The sequence below is a fragment of the Onychomys torridus genome, chromosome 8 (assembly GCF_903995425.1).
Source record: "Onychomys torridus chromosome 8, mOncTor1.1, whole genome shotgun sequence".
In the NCBI taxonomy this organism is placed as follows: domain Eukaryota; kingdom Metazoa; phylum Chordata; class Mammalia; order Rodentia; family Cricetidae; genus Onychomys; species Onychomys torridus.
Genome location: NC_050450.1, coordinates 75490507 through 75508998, shown reverse-complemented (window position 1 = coordinate 75508998; position 18492 = coordinate 75490507). Strand labels below are relative to the sequence as shown.

Sequence of the window (18492 nt, the reverse complement as noted above, 5' to 3'; positions counted from 1 at the left end):
GGGTTTACAGTTCCTGCTCACATCTATCTAAAGAAGGGGTGCCTGGTGCAGGCATGCAGACCCCAAGAAGCCCCTGTGAGGTGCTTAGTCACACTGGTGGATGGGATTGCCCTACTTCCCTAGCAGCACAGAGAAAAATCACCTGCACCTGTGCTAGTTGCCTGCCAGCCCGCCCCGCCCCCTCCCTCTTCTTTTTTTTTTTTTTTTTTTTTTTTTTTTTTTTGAGACAGGGTTTCTCTGTGTAACCTTGGCTGTCCCACTCTGTAGCCCAGACTGGCCTTGAACTCAGAGATCCGCCTGCCTCTGCCTCCCGAGTGCTGGGATTAAAGACGTGCGCCACCGCCGCCCAGTTCCTTCCTCTTTGTCCACCCTAGGCATGCTCTTCATCCTGTCAAAAGCTGGGATTTCCATGTATGCACTGGACTTCATCCTGGAAGTACCACTTCTGTTTCCACAGATTTACTTAATATAGGCTTTCCATATGACTACATTTCTATAATATGTGGTCTCTAGTACAGCCTTCTGCTACCACATTTTCAAGGTTCATCTACACTGTTGTGTGTATAAGTGCTTTGCTCCTTTTAATGGCTAAAAGATAGAGGTTCTGGAGGGATGGCTCAGCAGCCTAAGAGCTCCTGGGTGTGATTCCCAGCTCCCATAGGGCAGCTCAAAACCATCTGCAACTCCAGTTCCAGGGGATCTGATGCTCTCTTCTGACCTCTACTTGTATCAGGCACACACATGGTACACAGATATACATGCTGGCAAAGCACCCCTACTCATAAAATGAATGCATTTTATTTTTGCTATGATGCACATCCATATAAAAAGCCTTTGTGTAGATGTGTGCTTTCATTTTTAAGGCACATACCTAGGATAAGAATTGAAAAGCCATATAATAACTTTATATTTGAATTTTGGGGTGCTCCAAAGCAGCCGTATCATTCTGTACCCATTCAGCAATATACAGAGTCCCAGTGTCTGATGGCATACCAACGCTTTTTGTCACTCATCTCTTCTTTTCTAGGGGAGAGAGGAAGCAGCTAGGGACTGAACTCAGGGTCTGTGCACTCTAGGCAAGCATTCTACCAGCCCCCATGTAATGCATTTTTAATTTTTTTTTTTTTTCTTTTTCAAGACAGGGTTTCTCTGTGTAGCTTTGGTACCTGTCCTGGATCTTGCTCTGTAGACCAGGCTGGCCTCGAACTCACAGAGATCCGCCTGGCTCTGCCTCCCAAGTGCTGGGATTAAAGGCATGTGCCACCACCGCCTGGCTTAATGTTTTTATATATGAGGATCAAACTTAATGCTTTCCCCTGGTACCATTTTTTCAGATGTTTTCCCACCCATTAAGTTATCTTGGTACCCAGTCACTGAAGGCTTTATTTACATGCTATTAGATAAGTTCCTTTTTCTTCCATGTTTGACCCCCTTAGCAGCCATTCCCTTCTACAATCAATCAACTCCCTTGACTCTCCTCCTAAGTTCCTCTATCTTTTCAACCTTCTTGGTGGTGGTGGTGGTGATGTTATTTGTTTTGAGACAGGGTCCCTCTGTGTAGCCCTGGCTGGCCTGGAACTCACTCTGTAGGTCAGGCTGGCTGGCCTGGCTCACAGATCGGCCTGCCTCTGCCCCTGCCTCTGGAGTACTGGGATTATTCCCTACCACACCTGCCTCTTTTTAGTCTCTATAGGTTCCTATCCTCTAGCAAGCTTTAAAACACCGAGTTTTCAGTTACAGTGGTTATCTAACAAATTATGACAAAACTTAGTGGTATAATAAAGTCATTTATTACACTATAGTTTCTTTTGCTCAGGATTTCAGATTGGCACAGGGGAGTTCCCACCTCTGTTCTATGACATCTGAAGCCTCAGGCTGGAGCTCTGTGCACTTACACGTCAGGTAGCTGATGATGGCTGCTAGCTGGGGGCAGGGGCCTCAGTTCATATCCATGTGCCCCTGTACATGCCGTTTCTCCAAGTTGGCTGGTTTGGGCTTCCTCACAGTATGGCTTCTGTGTTCCAAGAACAAGCAATCTAGAAGGAGAGAGAGGAAGAAAACAAGAAGCCAGGATAGCCAAAGAGCCTACTTTTGCCCTAAAAGAAAAAGAAAAAAGAAAAATAGTTCCCAAGTCTTAGCACATGTAAAGGAAGAGTAACAAAATTCATGTGAAATGACAAGGTTCTAAAAGAGTGTGGGGCCTGCAGCTGGGACTCCATGGCAAAGCACTTGGCTTGCATACCTGAGGTCCTGAGTTAGAGCCACACATGCAAATACAAAATGTGGGACCAGAAACACTGCTGTGGCCTGCTACACAGAAACAGTCTGCCACAGCCTTCTGGTCACAGTTCACCGCATGCACACAGGCTACACTCCCTCCCCTCCTCCTCCCCAAGTGTCTCCCCCAAACTCATCCACAATGGCGTCAGGCTCTGGCTTGAAAGTCAAGACCTCTCTATGTGCTAGTGAGATGCCATGATACAGCTCCTCATCTACAATTGCACTTAACCTGGAAGCTTTGGCACTAACAAGGCAAATGCTCCTGCCCCAGTTCCACAGCATATAAACCGGCACAGAGCAGCCTTCCCGCTCCAAAGGAGAAAGCCATTGTCTCGATTCTCCCTATGTGATTACAGCTTTAAAGAACATCTGAATGTTTGTGATTCCTGATTTCCTAACGTCTGAGCACCTCTCTGAAAATTCAGTTAATCATTGCATAGCTTTATAAACTATCTCATCACTGTTTCCAGCTTAACTCTTGTTTTCTACATTAGTGCACATCCTCAAACCTCTTGTCCTGGCTCCTGTCCTGCATGGAGCTGCTCACACAGACTCGGGGACTCACTCTCAGTCCTCCAGCCATTCACTCACCTAGACACAACTGTCAGAAAGTTCTCCAAAACCCTCCTCATCTTCCTCCCCCCCCCCCTCATGCTTACTCCTGGTCCCCCACTTCCTCTTCCATTGGTTTTCACAATGTACTTACCATCTTTCATTCTCGTTACATTCTGACTTCTTTGGCACAGCAAATCAAGGGAATATTTTAGTTCATATCTCACGGTGGTACTTCCCTGCTCAAAATTTTCTGTGACTTCTCCCACGCTCTTATAGCCTGTGCACATGCTAGTCGGAAGTATTTCATCTTGCCTTTCCCCTGAATCATAACTCAGTCTTTGGCATGACTGGCCACCCAGTTGAGGGAGATACCCCTGTAGATAGCGTCACCTCACTGTTCCTTTCATAAACCTCTTTCCACTTGAATACTTCCAGTTGACTTGCTTACTACCTGTCATCTGCTATCTATCTAGCCAGATGGTGACTTGTACTAGTCAGGGACTGGCCTGTGATGGCCACCACTGTCTATCCAATGCCTAGCTGGGAGACTGTCAGAGAACATGCATGCAGTCATTTACTGGATGTGATGGGACGATTCTGGGATAAAACACTGCGGCACGTGTGGTGGCATGTTAAAGCATCCCTTCCGAGTTCTTACTGAGGGTAGCCTTGTGTTCTCTTTCAGTAACTGCCCTTCCTTTCTGGCTGCTGCCTTAGCCAGAGCCACCTCAGATGAAGTCCTCCAGAGTGACCTTTCTGCTCACTACATCCCAAAGGAGACAGATGGCACAGAAGGGACTGTGGGTAAGCACCTTTCTCCATTATTTGTTTAAACTCACTACACTGTCTTGTGGATAGTGCTCTACAGGAAATATCTGGAGGATATTAAATCCAATTGCATATACCCACTGGTGACTATACAGTGTTAGCCAGGAGTTGTTTCTTTCTTTCTTTCTTTTTCTTTTTTTTTTTTTTTTTTTTTTTTTTTTTGTGGAGCTGAGTATCAAACCCAGGGCCTTGCACTTGCTAGGCAAGCACTCTACCACTGAGCTAAATCCCCAACCCCCAGGAGTTGTTTCTTAAAGATCAATAAAAAGAGGCAAGAAGAAAAAAAAATCCAAGTATATATCTAAGTGGTAAAGCAGTACATGGAAAGTACTGGAAACAAGCAATTGACGCTGATGTCTAGATAGACAGTAGACTCCAGAAATAAGAGCACACAACAAAGAGTTGGCTCAGAAGCATGGACCTACAGCCCCAGATACTTAGGAGGACCAGGTGGGAAGGTCACGTGAGGTGTTCTAGACAGGCTCAGGCAAGGACCTTGTCTCAATTTTGAAAAAGTCTGATGCACAATAAAGTAAGAGGATGAGAAAACCAGAGTTTGAGGAAAAGCTGTTTAAAGTGTCTTGTTTACCCATGGCTGCATCACCCCAAATGCACCTATCTAAGAGGGTTAGCTTATCTTGAATACAGGTAAAAGCATACAAAAGTTTTAAATAGTTATAACAAAACTCATCAATCTTGTGAAACTTTATATCTACTAAAACATGGAGCTCTGACAGATGCATAATGTTATTTGTTTGCATTGATCATTGTGTATCTTTGCTGATAGCTCAACATTCATACCCACACTCAACCCTGGCACCAGAAGAATTGAGCCCGAGGCCTTGGACATGATGCTCTACTTCTGAGTCTCTCTCTCTCTCTCTCTCACAGACACACACACACACACACACACACACACACACACACACACAGAGCACGCAGTTTTGAGAGGGTCTTGCTGAACTGTCCAGACTATTCTCCAACCTCAGCACCCCAAGAAGCTGGGTTACAGGCATGTGCCGCCACATCACCAGCTCTAGTTAATGGATTGGGCTTACACACACTTGAAAGCAGTTAAAAAACTATTTTGATAAAAGCAGAGCATGACTACACCACCATGCACTTCTGGTTTTGGTGCAGGGGATGGAACCTGAGGTGTCTTAAATGGTTAAGTATGTGTTCTACCAACATGTAACACCCCTAGCTCACTACTCCACAATGTTAAGGGTAATATTTTATTGGTATTTATTAGCTTTGAGATAAGGCCTCAACTATGTACCTTAGGCTGGCCTTCAACTCACGACCCTGCTTCAGTCTCCTGCCATAGTCTCCTGAGTGCTGGGATCACAGCATGTGTGTTACCCTGCCCAGCCCGTCTGTTCTACTCAAAGCATTTGCCCATCAACATGGTACATAGGGAACAAAGCGTTGCTATAAATAGAAGATAGTCCAGAGGCTGTGCGGCATCCCCTTCTTCCTGTCTCTCTCTAGACTGTGACAGGAAACTGTCAGGGAGGCGACTGTGCCTTGTGTTTTACTGAGAATAACTGATTCACCTGGAACCAAGCTGTCCTGGAGCCACACTGAATACAATTCCTTCTACAAAGCACAGTCTTTCCTCTGATGCCGATGCATGAAGTGAAACCCTTGTAATGAAGGGATGAGAGAACCAACTCTGCTTCAGTGCAGCGGGGTGATGGCTGACTCAGCTCCAGCTCGGCAGTGACATAATGACTGACGAGTCATTTACAGCTGTGAGGGGTGGACCTCGACTTGGATGGTTTTCGCTCTCCACGCCCCTTGGTTTGTTTTCTTTCTCCATCTCAAGTGGCTATTATTTATATCCCAGTGTTCTGCAGCACTCCTGCTGGAGACATCTTGGACTACAGTGCTGCTCTCCATGCTGGCTCTGGAGAATGTCTGAGCCCCACAAGGTGACAAGAGTACCATGGAAGGATTTTTTTTTTAATGGATGTCATTGGGCACACTGTTTGAATTGTTTTCTAGGTGATCACTTAGAAATGTCTCCAAGCTGTTGAGATTCTCACATATCAGCAAATCCCTCATCCATTTAGCACAAATCCTTGCGTGTGAACTGCATAAGGGTCTAAAGCAGTGGTCCTCAACCTTCCTAATGCTGTGGCCTTTTGTACAGTTCTTCATTTTAGGGTGACCCCCAACCATAAAATTATTTCAGTTGCTACTTCTTAACTGTAACTTTGCTACCATTATGAACTGTAGGGAGCTGTGTTTTCCAGTGTTCTCAGGTGACCCTATGACAGGGTCATTCAACCCCTTGAGAACTAACGCTACAAGGATACTGTTGGCTCACACTACAGTGGGGAGAAGCATACTGGGTAGAGCCTACAGCAGACGCAGTGGGGTCCCTACTGAAGGGCCTTTTAAAACCGCTTCTTGGTTGTTTCAAAAAATCCTTTTTTTTTTTTTTTAAAGAAAATTTTAATTCATTTTAATACCAATCACAGATCATCCTCTTCCCTCCTCCTGTTCCCTCCAGCCCCCCCCCCCCCATCCCCATTCCCTTCTACAAGAACATGAGGCCTCCCATGGGGAGTCAGCAGAGCCTGGTACTTTCAGTAGAGGCAGGTCCAAGCCCCTCCTCCTGCCTCAAGGCTGTGCGAGGTGTCCCACCAAAGGTAGTCAGCTCCAAAAAGCCCGCTCATGCACCGGAGATGGATGCTGATCCTACTGTCAGGGGCCCCTTGAGCAGACCAAGCTACACAACTGTCTCCACTCTGCAGAGGCCTGGTCCAGTCCCATGGAGGCTCCACAGCTGTTGGTCTAAAGTTCATGAGTTTGGGGGGAGGGATTTGATGCAGATATTCCATTTAGGACCGAATGTTCCAAGTTCTCTTTCTCTGCATGATGTCTGGTTGTGGGTCTCTTTTCTTCCCATCTTCGGCAGGAGGATGCTTCTCTGATGATTATGAACAAGGCACTAATCAGGCAGAGGGCCTAGTCCAGTCCCATGCAGGCTCCACAGCCACTGATCCAACTTTCATGAGTTTCCCACTAGTTTGGTTTGGTCGTCTCTGCAGGTTTCCCCATCATGATCCTGATGCACTTGCTCATAGAATCCCTCTTCTCTCTCTTTGACTAGACTCCTGGAGCTCTGTCTAGTGACTGGATGGGGATCTCTGCATCTGCTTCCATCAATCATTGGAGAAAAGTTCTGTGATGTCAGGGTATTCACTGGTCTGATCTCTGGGGCAAGCCAGTTCAGTTCAGGCACTGTCTCCACTATTGCTTGTAGCCCAGGCTGGGGTCATCCTTGGAGATTCCTGACAGCTTCCCTAGTACCGGGCTTTTCTCTATCCTCATGAAGTCTCTATCGTGGTATCTCTTTCATTGCAAAAAATATTTTTTTGAGACAGGGTTTCTCTGTGTAGCTTTGAGCCTTTCCTGGAACTCACTCTGTAGACCAGGCTGGCCTCGAACTCACAGAGATCTGCCTGGCTCTGCCTCCCGAGTGCTGGGATTACAGGGGTGCGCCACCACTGCCCAGCTGCAAAATATTTTTTAAGTTTCATGTGTATTAGTATTTTGTCTGCATGTACTTCTGTACACCATGTGCTTATAGTGCCCATGGAGGCCAGAAGGCATTAGATCCCCTGGAAATGGAGTAGAGATGGTTTTGAGCTGCCCTATGGGTCCTGGGAATTTAACCTGGGTCCCCTGGAAGAGCAGTCAGTGCTCTTAACCACTGAGTCATTCTTCCAACCCCTTAAGAAATGTTTTTTTGTTTTGTTTTGCTTTTTGAGACAGAATTTCATTTAGCTCAGGCTAGCCCCAAACTTACTCTGTGGTAGAGGCCGGCCTTGGTCTGATCCTCCTGATTCTACCTCTTTAGTGATAGATTACAGTCTTGGGCCTCCATGCTTGGCTAAATTACATCTTTCAAAATTAATGGTAAAGGCCTGGGAAGGTGGCTCTGAGTTCAGAACCCCAAAGGTGTGAAAGTTCGGCATGGCCTGCCTCTGTAAGTCTACATTGGGCAAGTGGAGACGGGGAACTCCTGGAGCTCACTGGCCAGCTGTAAGCTCCAGATCCAGCGAGAGACCCTGTCTCAAACAGTGAGATGGCACACAACAGAAATTCTTGACATTGACCTCTGGCCCCCACACTACACACGGACATGTACGTATACATGCAACACACCACACACAAAAATAAAATAAAAATTAATAAAAGTAACAGTAACAGAAAGGAAAACTAGCCTTCTGATACTACTGTAGACTTTATGGTCAAAGTAAATCACTGTGAAGAGCAGGAGGGTACCAGTGGAGGGCAGACAAGCAAGGACTATGTAGATATATGCTAAGCCTTAGTGGTTTAATCTAACTGAGCATCTGCTGCTGTATGCTAGCTGTTGTACCATGCTTTTTCAAGCACAATTACAATAGTCTGTGTGCTTTAATAAAATTTACCTTTGTGAAATATTCTAGAGACACGGAATATCCAATAAATGCCATCAGTATTATCTATTGATACAAAATGTGGTTCAAGAGTTATAATAGGGACTGGAGAGATGGTTTAGTAGTTAAGTGTGTACTGCTTTTGCAGACAACTTGAATTCAATCTACAGCACCCATATCAGGGGGCTCACAGATATCTCTAACTCCAGCTCCAGGGATCTGAGGACTCTGGTCTCAGTGCTCAATGCATATATCCCCAACCCAGATACATAATTAAAAATAAATCTCAAAAAGTAAGTTACAATAGCTGATGTAAACAAAGTGAAATACAAACACAAGGAGTGAGTGACAAGGAGATGAGGCCAGACTACTGGCTGCTCGGCCTTAGAGAAGCTGGGGAGGGTGCCTGTACAGCCCCGTAATCCCAGCACTCAGAGAGGTAAGAGGATCACCACAAATCTGAGGCCAGCCTAGTCTACATAGGGAGTTCCAGGCCAGCTTGGGCTATATAAGCTCTGGACAAGAGGGGCTGTGTGGGCCATACCCAGTCATCCAACCTTTGAAAGACAATTTTACACTTTAAAATTATTTATTATTTTATGTGTAATGGTTGTTTTGCCTGCACATGAACGCCATTCGACCAGAAGAGGGTTTTGGAACCTCTGGAACTGGAGTTTCAGATGGTTGTGTGCCGGCACGTGGGTGCTGGAACCCAAACCTGGATCTTCTCCAAGAGCAGTATTTAACTGCTGAACTATCTTGTCTCTTTAGTCCCAATAGTTATTTACTTACCTTTTATTTTACATATAAATGTCATGCTTGTTTGTGTCTGCTGCCCAGAGGCTGGGGGGCACTGGAGCCTCTGGAACTGAACTTGGGTCCTCTGGAAGAGCAGCCAGTGCTCTTAGCCAGTGAGCCATCTCTCCAGCCCTGACATTTACGGTGCATTAGCTCCTGTATTGAACAATGTGGGTGTACCTGGGTGTACCTGGCAGTAACAAACAAACCAAAGGATAGTCAACACTTTATGTCATTAGCGGGGATACTGGGAACATGTCATTAATTTCCCCCAGTCCCAATCCCCTTGAAGTTTCTGGATTCATTTGTTTTGTAACCCTCTTTTGTGATTGTGATCAAATAAGGACACATCGGGGTGTGCATATCTCCTGCTGAAGCCTCTGTGGGAGGTAGTTCTTCAAAAGAGGAAGCAGGCCAGGCAGTGGGGGCGCACGCCTTTAATCCCAGCATTCAGGAGGCAGAGCCAGGCAGATCTCTGTAAATTCAAAAGTTCAAGGCCAGCCTGGTCTACAGAGTGAGTTCCAGGGCAGCCAGAGCTACACAGAGAAACCCTGTCTCAAAAAAAACCCAAACAAACAAACAGCAAACAATTGGAGTTGCTTAAAGCAAAAGAAATACTTGGCTGTTTATTGGCTTGTTCATTTCTTATATAACTCCTCAGAGGGTATTTGCTCTTTGAACTGCATTTCTCTTTCAAATCTACCCTTGTTTTTCAGTAACATAAAACTGGGAAGGGAAGGATGGGTACAGTGGTGCCTGCCCATAAATTACAGCACCAGAGAGCCTGGAAGCCGGCTGTGCTAACGAGCCTGTCTCAAAACAAACAAGCAAACAAACAGAAAAATGTTCAAAGACTCAAAAGCCATCAACGACGACTGCTGTATAATAATAATAAAGAAAACTAGAAATCAAACCTTTGAGACTAGCTTTCTGAATATAATCATTAAAAAGTGGAGCTGGAGGATCCCAGTGCTCAGGGGCTGAAGCAGATGAGTGAGACCAGCCAGGTCAGCCTGGGAACATAGAGACCCGTACAGAAAAGGGGTCGGGGAGTCTGTGCTAGATGTGGCAATTTGCAACTTGGAAAGCTAACTCCAGCACTTGGGAGTCTACAGTAGGAGGATCCTAAGTTTGAGGCTAGCCTGGGCTCTATAGGAGGATTCTGTCTCAAATATACACTGTGTGCACAGTGCTCCTGGCATGCACAGGCCCTGAGTTCTGTCCCCTACAAAGCCAAGGGAAATGCTGTAAGAAGTCTGCGTAAGAGGAGAAGCGGCATCAGGCTCAAGGCTAAGGCATGACTGGAGGAAAGGAAATGGAGTCAAGTCCCTTCCATGCTGCGGGGAACATACAGTCTCTCTTTGGGATTTCTGTTCTAGGCTAGAGGAAGCAGCTGGAGCCATTGCCCATCTACCACACACTTTCTCAGGCTGTCAAGCTGTGTCTGCTTTAGTAAAGCAACTTTCTGGAGTATTTTTTCAACCTAAGATACAGGAGGAACACTAAAGTACTGAAAACCTGGTCTCTTGGTTGAATAGCTACAAACCGAGGGGAAGACAGCTTGAATAGACAGTAACCCGACTGTCAAACTCAAGGCCAAGGCCAGTTTGAGCTTCACAGTAGGACTCGACTAAATAAATAAATTAAATGAAAATAAAGCCTGTCATGGTGGCGCACAACTTTAATCCTAGCGCTCTGGAGGTAGAGGCAGGCAATCTCCGCGAGTTCGAGGCCAGCCTAGTCTACAGAGTGAGATCCAGGACAGCCAAAGCTACATAATGAGACTCTAATAATAAAGATAATAATGTTTAAAAAATCAAAGTAGTACACTTAGGCGAAGACTCCCATATATTGGCTAAACTACTGCCCAAACTTTAATAATAAATATTTCAAAGAAAATATATAACTCAGTTCCCAGTGATGCTCCCTTGGCTATAGTAGAGAGAAAATCTAAGAAGATATCAGGAAAAGGAAGCAAGAGAGAACCAGCAGTCTGCCAGCTGACTCTATGAGCAAGCCTGGTCTGACTGGGGTCTTCTCCTGCCACAGAGGGTGGTCTTGGTGGCAGCTGATGACTTTCTTCTAGGTAGAAGCAGAAGCAGGGTTCCTTTCCCTTGAGTTAAGGAGCACATGATGGGGGCGGGGGTACTACTTCTGTCCTTCCCACGCAGGGAGTGGAAAGCATGTCACATGGCTCTTCATTAGGAGTCTGTTTCCTTCACAGAAATCGAGACAGTGAAATTGGCCCGCTCTGTCTTCAGCAAACTACACGAGACTTGCTGCAGCTGGGTGAAGGACTTCCCTCTGCGCAGGCGGCCTCAGATTTATTATGAAACGTCAATCCATGCCATCAAAAACATGCGAAGAAAAATGGAAGACAAACACGTCTGCATCCCTGACTTTAATATGCTCTTCAACCTAGAGGTAAAAGGCATTCCAGAGTGGGTGGGACATGGTCCTCCAGAAAAGGACTGGTGTCCTGTCACTCATAGGCTGGAGGAAGGCTGACTGCATTAGAAAATAGAACTGTTTTGTTATTTTGAATAAGTTCAAATCATTCCAAATTGGGAACATTGTTATTTTTAATAGGTTCACATGGTTCAAAACCGGGAGAGTAAAAAAATCTCTTCTGGACAGTCAGTTCCTACCCAGGAAAGCAAGAGAAGTACCAGTTTCTTTGGAAGCTTCTAAGGCTATTTTATTACCAACCAAAGAAAACCATTATATCGAAATAAGGCTTTTTGAAAATATTTCTGTAGTGAAGTCAAGTGACTTAGTGAATTCTTAAAATACCATGTTGCTGAAGCAACAAAAAACACAACATAAAAGAATAAATTTAAGGCTGAGACACTGTGATTTCATGTGATTTTCTTTTTAAAATCTGGGTCTCTGAGATAGGAAGTAGTTGGAATTGCATTCCACAAATCTCCGTGACTGACAGATGAGATCCATATGAGCCTTGTCAGCTTAATAACCAGTTTCTTGCTATCTTCTCCTTTTCTATTAAATGCATTATGCTAATGCAAACAAAGGTGGGTTTGTTAGCTCTGCCTGTCACTCACCTTTTCTTTCCCCTTTTAAGTCCATAACTTGAAAACTGCAGTGTAGTAATTTATACCCAGCAGACTATTTCCTTCACTTAGCAACAAACTTTGAACTTCAGCTGATTGTCCAGGGCTGAAGAGCAGTGGTGAGAGGCTGGCAGTCGGGGCTTGACAGGCAGCGGCTGCTCTCCTTGTTCCCAGTGCTGTGTCAGGACAGATGGAACCCAAGGGCCACCGCCTAAATAGTCCCCCAAAACTACAGCTCCATGAAGGGGTTGCAGGATGTTGACCTGGTTGTTTCCAAATGTGAAAGCTAGTCAGAAGCCTGCCTCAGAAGACTCACCTTGATGCACTAAAGCAGATACCCAAGGCTACTCAGCTATGTTTAGAACTGTGCAAATCCTCATACCTTTTCATCTGATAACTTCATTTTGTTTAGAATTCATCATAACAGAAATACAGCAAGTCATAAATATGTGTTTGACAAAAGTTTTTCAACATTATTACTAAAAACAAATCAGAAATGATCTAAAAATCATTAAAGGAAATGTGTCTCAATCTATTCAAGATAATGTCTTTGAGTAATACTTTGTACATGCAGAAAGGCTAATGACATAAAGCAGGACATAAAATTCCATAAATAGTATGAACCTTACTTTAAAAATACAGAGCCAGGTGTGGTGGTGTACACCTATAATCCAGTACTTTAGAGGCTGAGACAGGAGAATGGCTACAAGTCAAGACCCTGTGTCAGAAACCAAAGCATGCACACATACACACACACACACACACACACACACACACACACACACACAAAATGTTTGTCGCTGGGTGGTGGTGTACACTCCTTTAGTCCCAGCACGCAGGAAGTAGAGGCAGGCAGATCTCTGTGAGTTTGAGGCCAGCCTGGTCTACAGAGTGAGTTCCAGGAAAGGCACCAAAGCTACACGGAGAAACCTTGCTTCAAAAAAAAAACCAAAAAAAAAGTCTGTCTCACATACCCAAAGTCCTAATAAACACTATTACCAAAACAAAACCAAGCCACAAATATATAGGTTATCTATGATAGTGGAGTTACAGTGGCTATTTATTTTCTTCTTTATTTTTATTATTCTATTTAAAGATTTATTTATTTATTATGTATACATTATTCTGTCTGCACATATCACTGCAGGCCAGAAGAGGGTACCATATCTCATTACAGATGGTTGTGAGCCACTGTGTGGTTGTTGGGAATTGAACTCAGGACCTTTGGAAGAACAAGCAGTGCTCTTAACCTCTGAGCCATCTCTCCAGCCCATATTTTTATTATTTTAATAAATTATCATTAGATTTTTGTTTGTTTGTTTTTTGTTTTTTGAGACAGGGTTTCTCTGTGTAGCTTTGTACCTTTCCTGGATCTTGCTCTGTAGACCAGGCTGGCCTCGAACTCACAAAGATCCACCTGCCTCTGCCTCCCGAGTGCTGGGATTAAAGGCGTGCGCCACCACTGCCCAGCTAGATTTTTTTCCCTTTAAGAATCTGCATTGTTTTAAAAGAAAGTTTGTGCAGGGCTGGCAGTCAGACCTAGAACATCACACATACTGAGAGTCCATGCATGACTAACGTGAACTGAACTTCATACTTCCTTCTCCAAAGACTCCACCTGGCTGCTGTTTTACCTGATGTTAGACTGAGTTGCTTGAAACCGTGTATTACTATAGTCCAGATATATTCTAAGTGTCAGGATTATTTCTAGAAAATTCTGTTCAGTCAATCTTCAATGGCACTATAGATTGTTTTGCTTGAAATGCAAGACATATTAGAAGTAGTGCCTGTAATAGGTGTAGACTTCACCATTTCTGAGAGTTACCATTATTCTCAGGACGTCTAAATGTCGTGCTTTTGTTAGAGACATTTTCAAAGCACAGAGATACCTGTGTTCTATCTCTGTCTGACAAGGGTGTGAAGACAGGACAGGAGAATGAGGCATCCCCTCAGCACATCTGAATCCAAGCTGGGCTACATGACACTGTTGCAAAAAATAAATAATTAAAAGAAAAAACCAAAAAGCTAAAGAAAGCAAGCAAGCAAAAACATCCCCCAAAGAAACGATCTGTTCAGGAGTCAATGACAAAACCCAGACTCCCAAGAAAAGAGAATGTAAAGACTCACAACTCAAGTCATTAGCTACTGTTGCCTAAAGGGAGCTGAGTAACCAGCGACACTTGAGTGACTCACAGATCACCAACAGATCTGAGATTCAAACATCGGAGCTGAAAATGAAGAGAACGCCAACTACTTGGCACTGGAGATGTGAAGTCAAGACACAACAGAAGGCCACAGGGCCAGTGCTGGCAGCTGGCCTTCAGATGAGACACTGAAGCTTCAGCTGGGGCTGGAGCAAAGTTGTCAGCCACACAGGGCACTTGGTTGGTTAACGAGTTTAGACTCTGCTGTTTGTGGTAGGAACTCGGGGTAAGCAGGACTGGTGTGGAAAGAGGCAAAACTTGTATGTTTTTATCTCCATGTATTAGAAAGCTAATTTCTATTCTATTTTCTATTATTCTCTGGTATTTTGAAAAAGTACTCAATCCAGAACAGCTTTTGCTCACTTCTTCCTCATACCTTCTTTCCTCTTCCTCCTCACAAGCCCTAACTATGATTTTGAAGCAAATGCATGTGGGTGGTTTCCATGGTACAAGTTTCACAGAGAGGGCGCTCCAGCCTGCACTAATTGGGCATGATGTGTTCCAGGGCTGTGTGTGTAAACACAGATGCCCTAGCATCACAGGTACTCAGCAGCTCATCAGCGAGTGAGCAAAGGGAAACATTGAGTCTCGTTATCTGAATGATGAACGCAGTAGAGGATGGATGTTTCCAGGGCGTCGGCTGGTTGGGTGGTACTGTGCCCCATTCCCTAATGGTTTTGTGTCTCTATTGACAGGATCAGGAGGAACAAGCTTACTTTGCAGTGTTTGATGGCCACGGGGGAGTGGATGCTGCCATTTATGCCTCCGTTCACCTACATGTTAACTTAGTGCGCCAGGAGATGTTCCCCCATGACCCTGCTGAGGCTCTCTGCCGGGCCTTCCGTGTCACGGATGAGCGGTTTGTGCAGAAGGCAGCCAGGGAGGTATGCCCACGTCCTTGTGAACCCCAGTTAGAAGTCCACCAGCTGAGTTCAATCCAGTCTCTGTGGGGGAAGGGCTAGTTTGGCCTTTTCTTTTTCTGGGTACACATTATCTAAACTATACATGCAAGCATGCACATGCAAGCAAACACACACACACACACACACACTTCAGCTAGCTACCTTGTTGGACTCTGCTTGATTCTTAATCCAGTTCCCTCCTGAGGAATAATTTTATAATAATTTTTGATACACTGAAAAAAGAGAACTCAGACTGTGGTTTTCTGGCCCCTGTGTCTAACTGCTGCTGGATTTGGTAGGTGAGTTTTTGCTTCTTTGCCCCCAACTACGTGTCAGCTTGGAACTTGGCCCACCTCCCTAAGCACTCCTGCAGACAATATCTAGTGATGGTGAATTGAAGACAATAGTTGAAACAGAAACTGGGATTGCTTCCATGCCTTCCATTCTGTAGGATTAGGCAGTGGTCACTGTGTATTTCCAGGGAACATCCATCTGGAGAAGGAGACTCCTTAGATGACCCTTGAACTGTGACTTTCTCTGAATGGGAAGAAAAGACAGAACTCATGTCCTATATGGCTAAGGCTCGTCAGACCTAAGCATTTTACTCTGAATGAAATTGAGTTCTATATTAAAGTCTAAACAAAACCATATGTGTATCATAGTGGGCAATGGAACATAATTACCTATATCATTCTATATTGGATTTTGAGAAAAAGGTACACTTCTTACTTTTCAAAACTAATAGATATTAAAATATACACAATAGGTTAACACTGCTGCCTCAGGACTCAAACATGAAATTGTAAAAGGAAAAGAGGAGAACAGCATTTGATACATTTCCCTGCTCTTACAGTTACTGCTACAAAGCAATGGTGAGGCTTGGAATTAATGAAAGAATAATCCAGAACGATATGGTAAAAAAAAGAGAGAAAGGGAGAGAAGTCTCTACCTTGAGCCCTAGCTTGGGTTAACACAGAAATGACTATAGTAACAACTAGGATCCACAGGCAGAGGTGGGGCGGCACAAGAAAACCACGTTGACCTCAGCCCACTCTGCTGGCCCTGCCTCTCTGGAGGCTGCTGGCTCTCAGCTTGGGGACAAGGTGAGCCTTGGGGGCGGGGTCATCTGTATTTAGCCAGCGTGAGATACTGATCATTTCCTCTTTTCTAAAATAATCTTCCACGCTCTTTTCCATTTCCTGACCACGTGTCCTCCCTGCTGTATCTCGCCCTGCCAATAGTTGTCCCATAACTCCGGGTCCTCTCAGAGTCTCTTCCTCCTGCTTGTGCTCCATGTGCTGCTTACTGCTGGGAAAAGTAGCTATTCCTGTGGAGAAGCAGCCCTGCCTCCTGTTCTCTCCAGGGCATATGCACTGAAGTGTCTTTATCCTCTGTTCCAGAGGGCTGAGCTTTTGAACATTCTGTGTGGGAAGACATTTTATTGGTGGGTGAAGATTTATAACAAACTTCCTATATAGGGAAAAAGAGAAGTTGTTTCTCTCATTGGATACAGGAGCCCTTCACCACCCTGACGCACTCGTTCTAATTTGGGCCAGGTCCTTAGTAACAGAGTCATGCTCATTTGGTGGTGACTCGTGCCAAATGGAGATGTCATTTTAGCAGAGCAGGATCAAGAGCTCTAAGTACTGTGGTAGCTGCTGCAGTGAAACCCCAGGCTGTTAGCTCTCCTTGTGCTGCTTCCAGTCAAAGCTGCTCCCTGGAAGTACCCTGCGAAGATTGTTCTGGTCTTTAAAGGTATATAAGCATCTTCTTCAGTGAGTATATGCTGTCTTGGCTCCATATTATCCAGAGATTGAGACCATTTCTTCTGCACCAAGCAAATACTTTGTGTACACACGTACACACACACACACACACCACCACGACCAACTACACCATCTCACTGACTACCCAGTAAGATCAGAAATGAAACAGACTCGATTGGAATCATCTGAGAAAAAGGCTGCCCAGGAGTGGTGGCGCACGCTGTAATCCCAGCACTCGGGAGACAGAGGCAGGCAGATCTCTGTGAGTTCGAGGCCAGCCTGGTCTACAGAGTGAGTTCTAGGACAGCCAGGGCTGTTACATAGAGAAACCCTGTCTTAGAGAGAGAGAGGCTGCCAGGTGTGGCAGCATTCGCCTGTAGTCCCAGCACTTAGGAGGCAGAAGTAAAAGGATCTCTGTGAGTTCTAGGCTAGCCAGAGTGATAGTCTGACCCTTAAAAAAGAAAAAGAAAACGGGTGGTGGTGGAACGGACTTAACAGTGAACGAGGAAGAACAAGGATTGCAAGTGCCCTTGGACAAGTCACAAATATGCCATGTTTCTTAACTCCCACTTGTGTGTGTGTGTGTGTGTGTGTGTGTGTCTGTCTGTCTGTCTGTGGTGTACATGTATGCCACAGTGTGCATGTGGAGGAAAGGACAACTCCAGGAGGCTGTTCTTTATGTCTACCATATTGCATGTCAGAGGTTCAACTACCACCATCAGGTTTGGCAGAAAGTGTCTTTACCTTCTGAGCCTTCTCACCTGGTCCCAGTTCTTAAAATTCATTAGTTAATTAATTTATATTTTATGAGTTTGGGTTTTTTGTTTTGTTTTTTTGCCTGTATGTATGTCTGTGCACCACATGCATGCAATGCCCATGGAGGCATTAGACTGCTCGGGACTGAGTTACACATGGCTTTGGGCTGTGTGAATAGAACCCCAGTCCTCTGGAAGAGTAGCCAGTGCTCTTAATCGCTGAGCCATCTCTTCCCAGTCCCCAAGCCCCGTTTTTTGTGTTTTTTTTTTTAAATCTGTACTTAAAATGAAACAGATAATCATTCCTGTCCATTGTATCACAGATCAAGTGGATTTGTGTGTATAAATACACATGAAATTCTCTGAACTAGGAATGGTGATGAACATGTTTAATCTCAGCAGAGGCAGGTAGACCTGTGTAATTTCGAGGCCAACCTGGTCTCTTTAGCAAGTTCCAGGCTACCAGGGCTACACAGTGAGACCTTATTTCTAAAATAAAATAAGATACTCTGAGAAACATGAATTTGTAATAGGAAATATTACTAATAGTCTCTCACATGCAGCTTGTATTAATTATAAATTGCTCCTCAATGAGAATTTGTTGTCTTTTATTTTCTTTGATTCTGGTCTTAAATTATTTTCAGAGCTTACGATGTGGGACCACAGGAGTAGTGACTTTTATCAGAGGCAACATGCTCCACGTGGCATGGGTGGGCGATTCCCAGGTTATGCTTGTAAGAAAGGGCCAAGCTGTTGAACTAATGAAACCACACAAACCAGACAGAGAGGTATGTATGATCTGTTCTAATAGAGCATGTCATAACGGCAGTTTTGTGGTTATTAGGATTCTTTGAGTGTTGTTGCTATTATTGCCTTTAATGTCAGCAACTGTGCCCT

At 44.7% G+C, this 18492-nt stretch overlaps 2 protein-coding genes across 3 annotated transcripts in view; one reads left to right on the top strand and one right to left on the bottom strand.

The window, feature by feature from the left end:
• Ppm1e (protein phosphatase, Mg2+/Mn2+ dependent 1E) overlaps positions 1-18492 on the top strand; it is a 140655-nt gene that overhangs the window by 111373 nt on the left and 10790 nt on the right. Inside the window, exons 2-5 of the mRNA XM_036195494.1 lie at positions 3521-3639; positions 11122-11321; positions 14868-15056; positions 18240-18383. Coding sequence (XP_036051387.1) covers positions 3521-3639; positions 11122-11321; positions 14868-15056; positions 18240-18383 — 652 coding nt within the window. The remainder of the gene's footprint in view (positions 1-3520; positions 3640-11121; positions 11322-14867; positions 15057-18239; positions 18384-18492) is intronic.
• The window catches only part of Trim37 (tripartite motif containing 37), a 138832-nt gene continuing 122111 nt past the window's right edge, over positions 1772-18492 (bottom strand). For both annotated transcript variants that reach the window (XM_036195489.1, XM_036195488.1), the window contains exon 25: positions 1772-2036. In XM_036195489.1, coding sequence (XP_036051382.1) covers positions 1892-2036 — 145 coding nt within the window. In that variant the 3' untranslated portion in view covers positions 1772-1891. The remainder of the gene's footprint in view (positions 2037-18492) is intronic.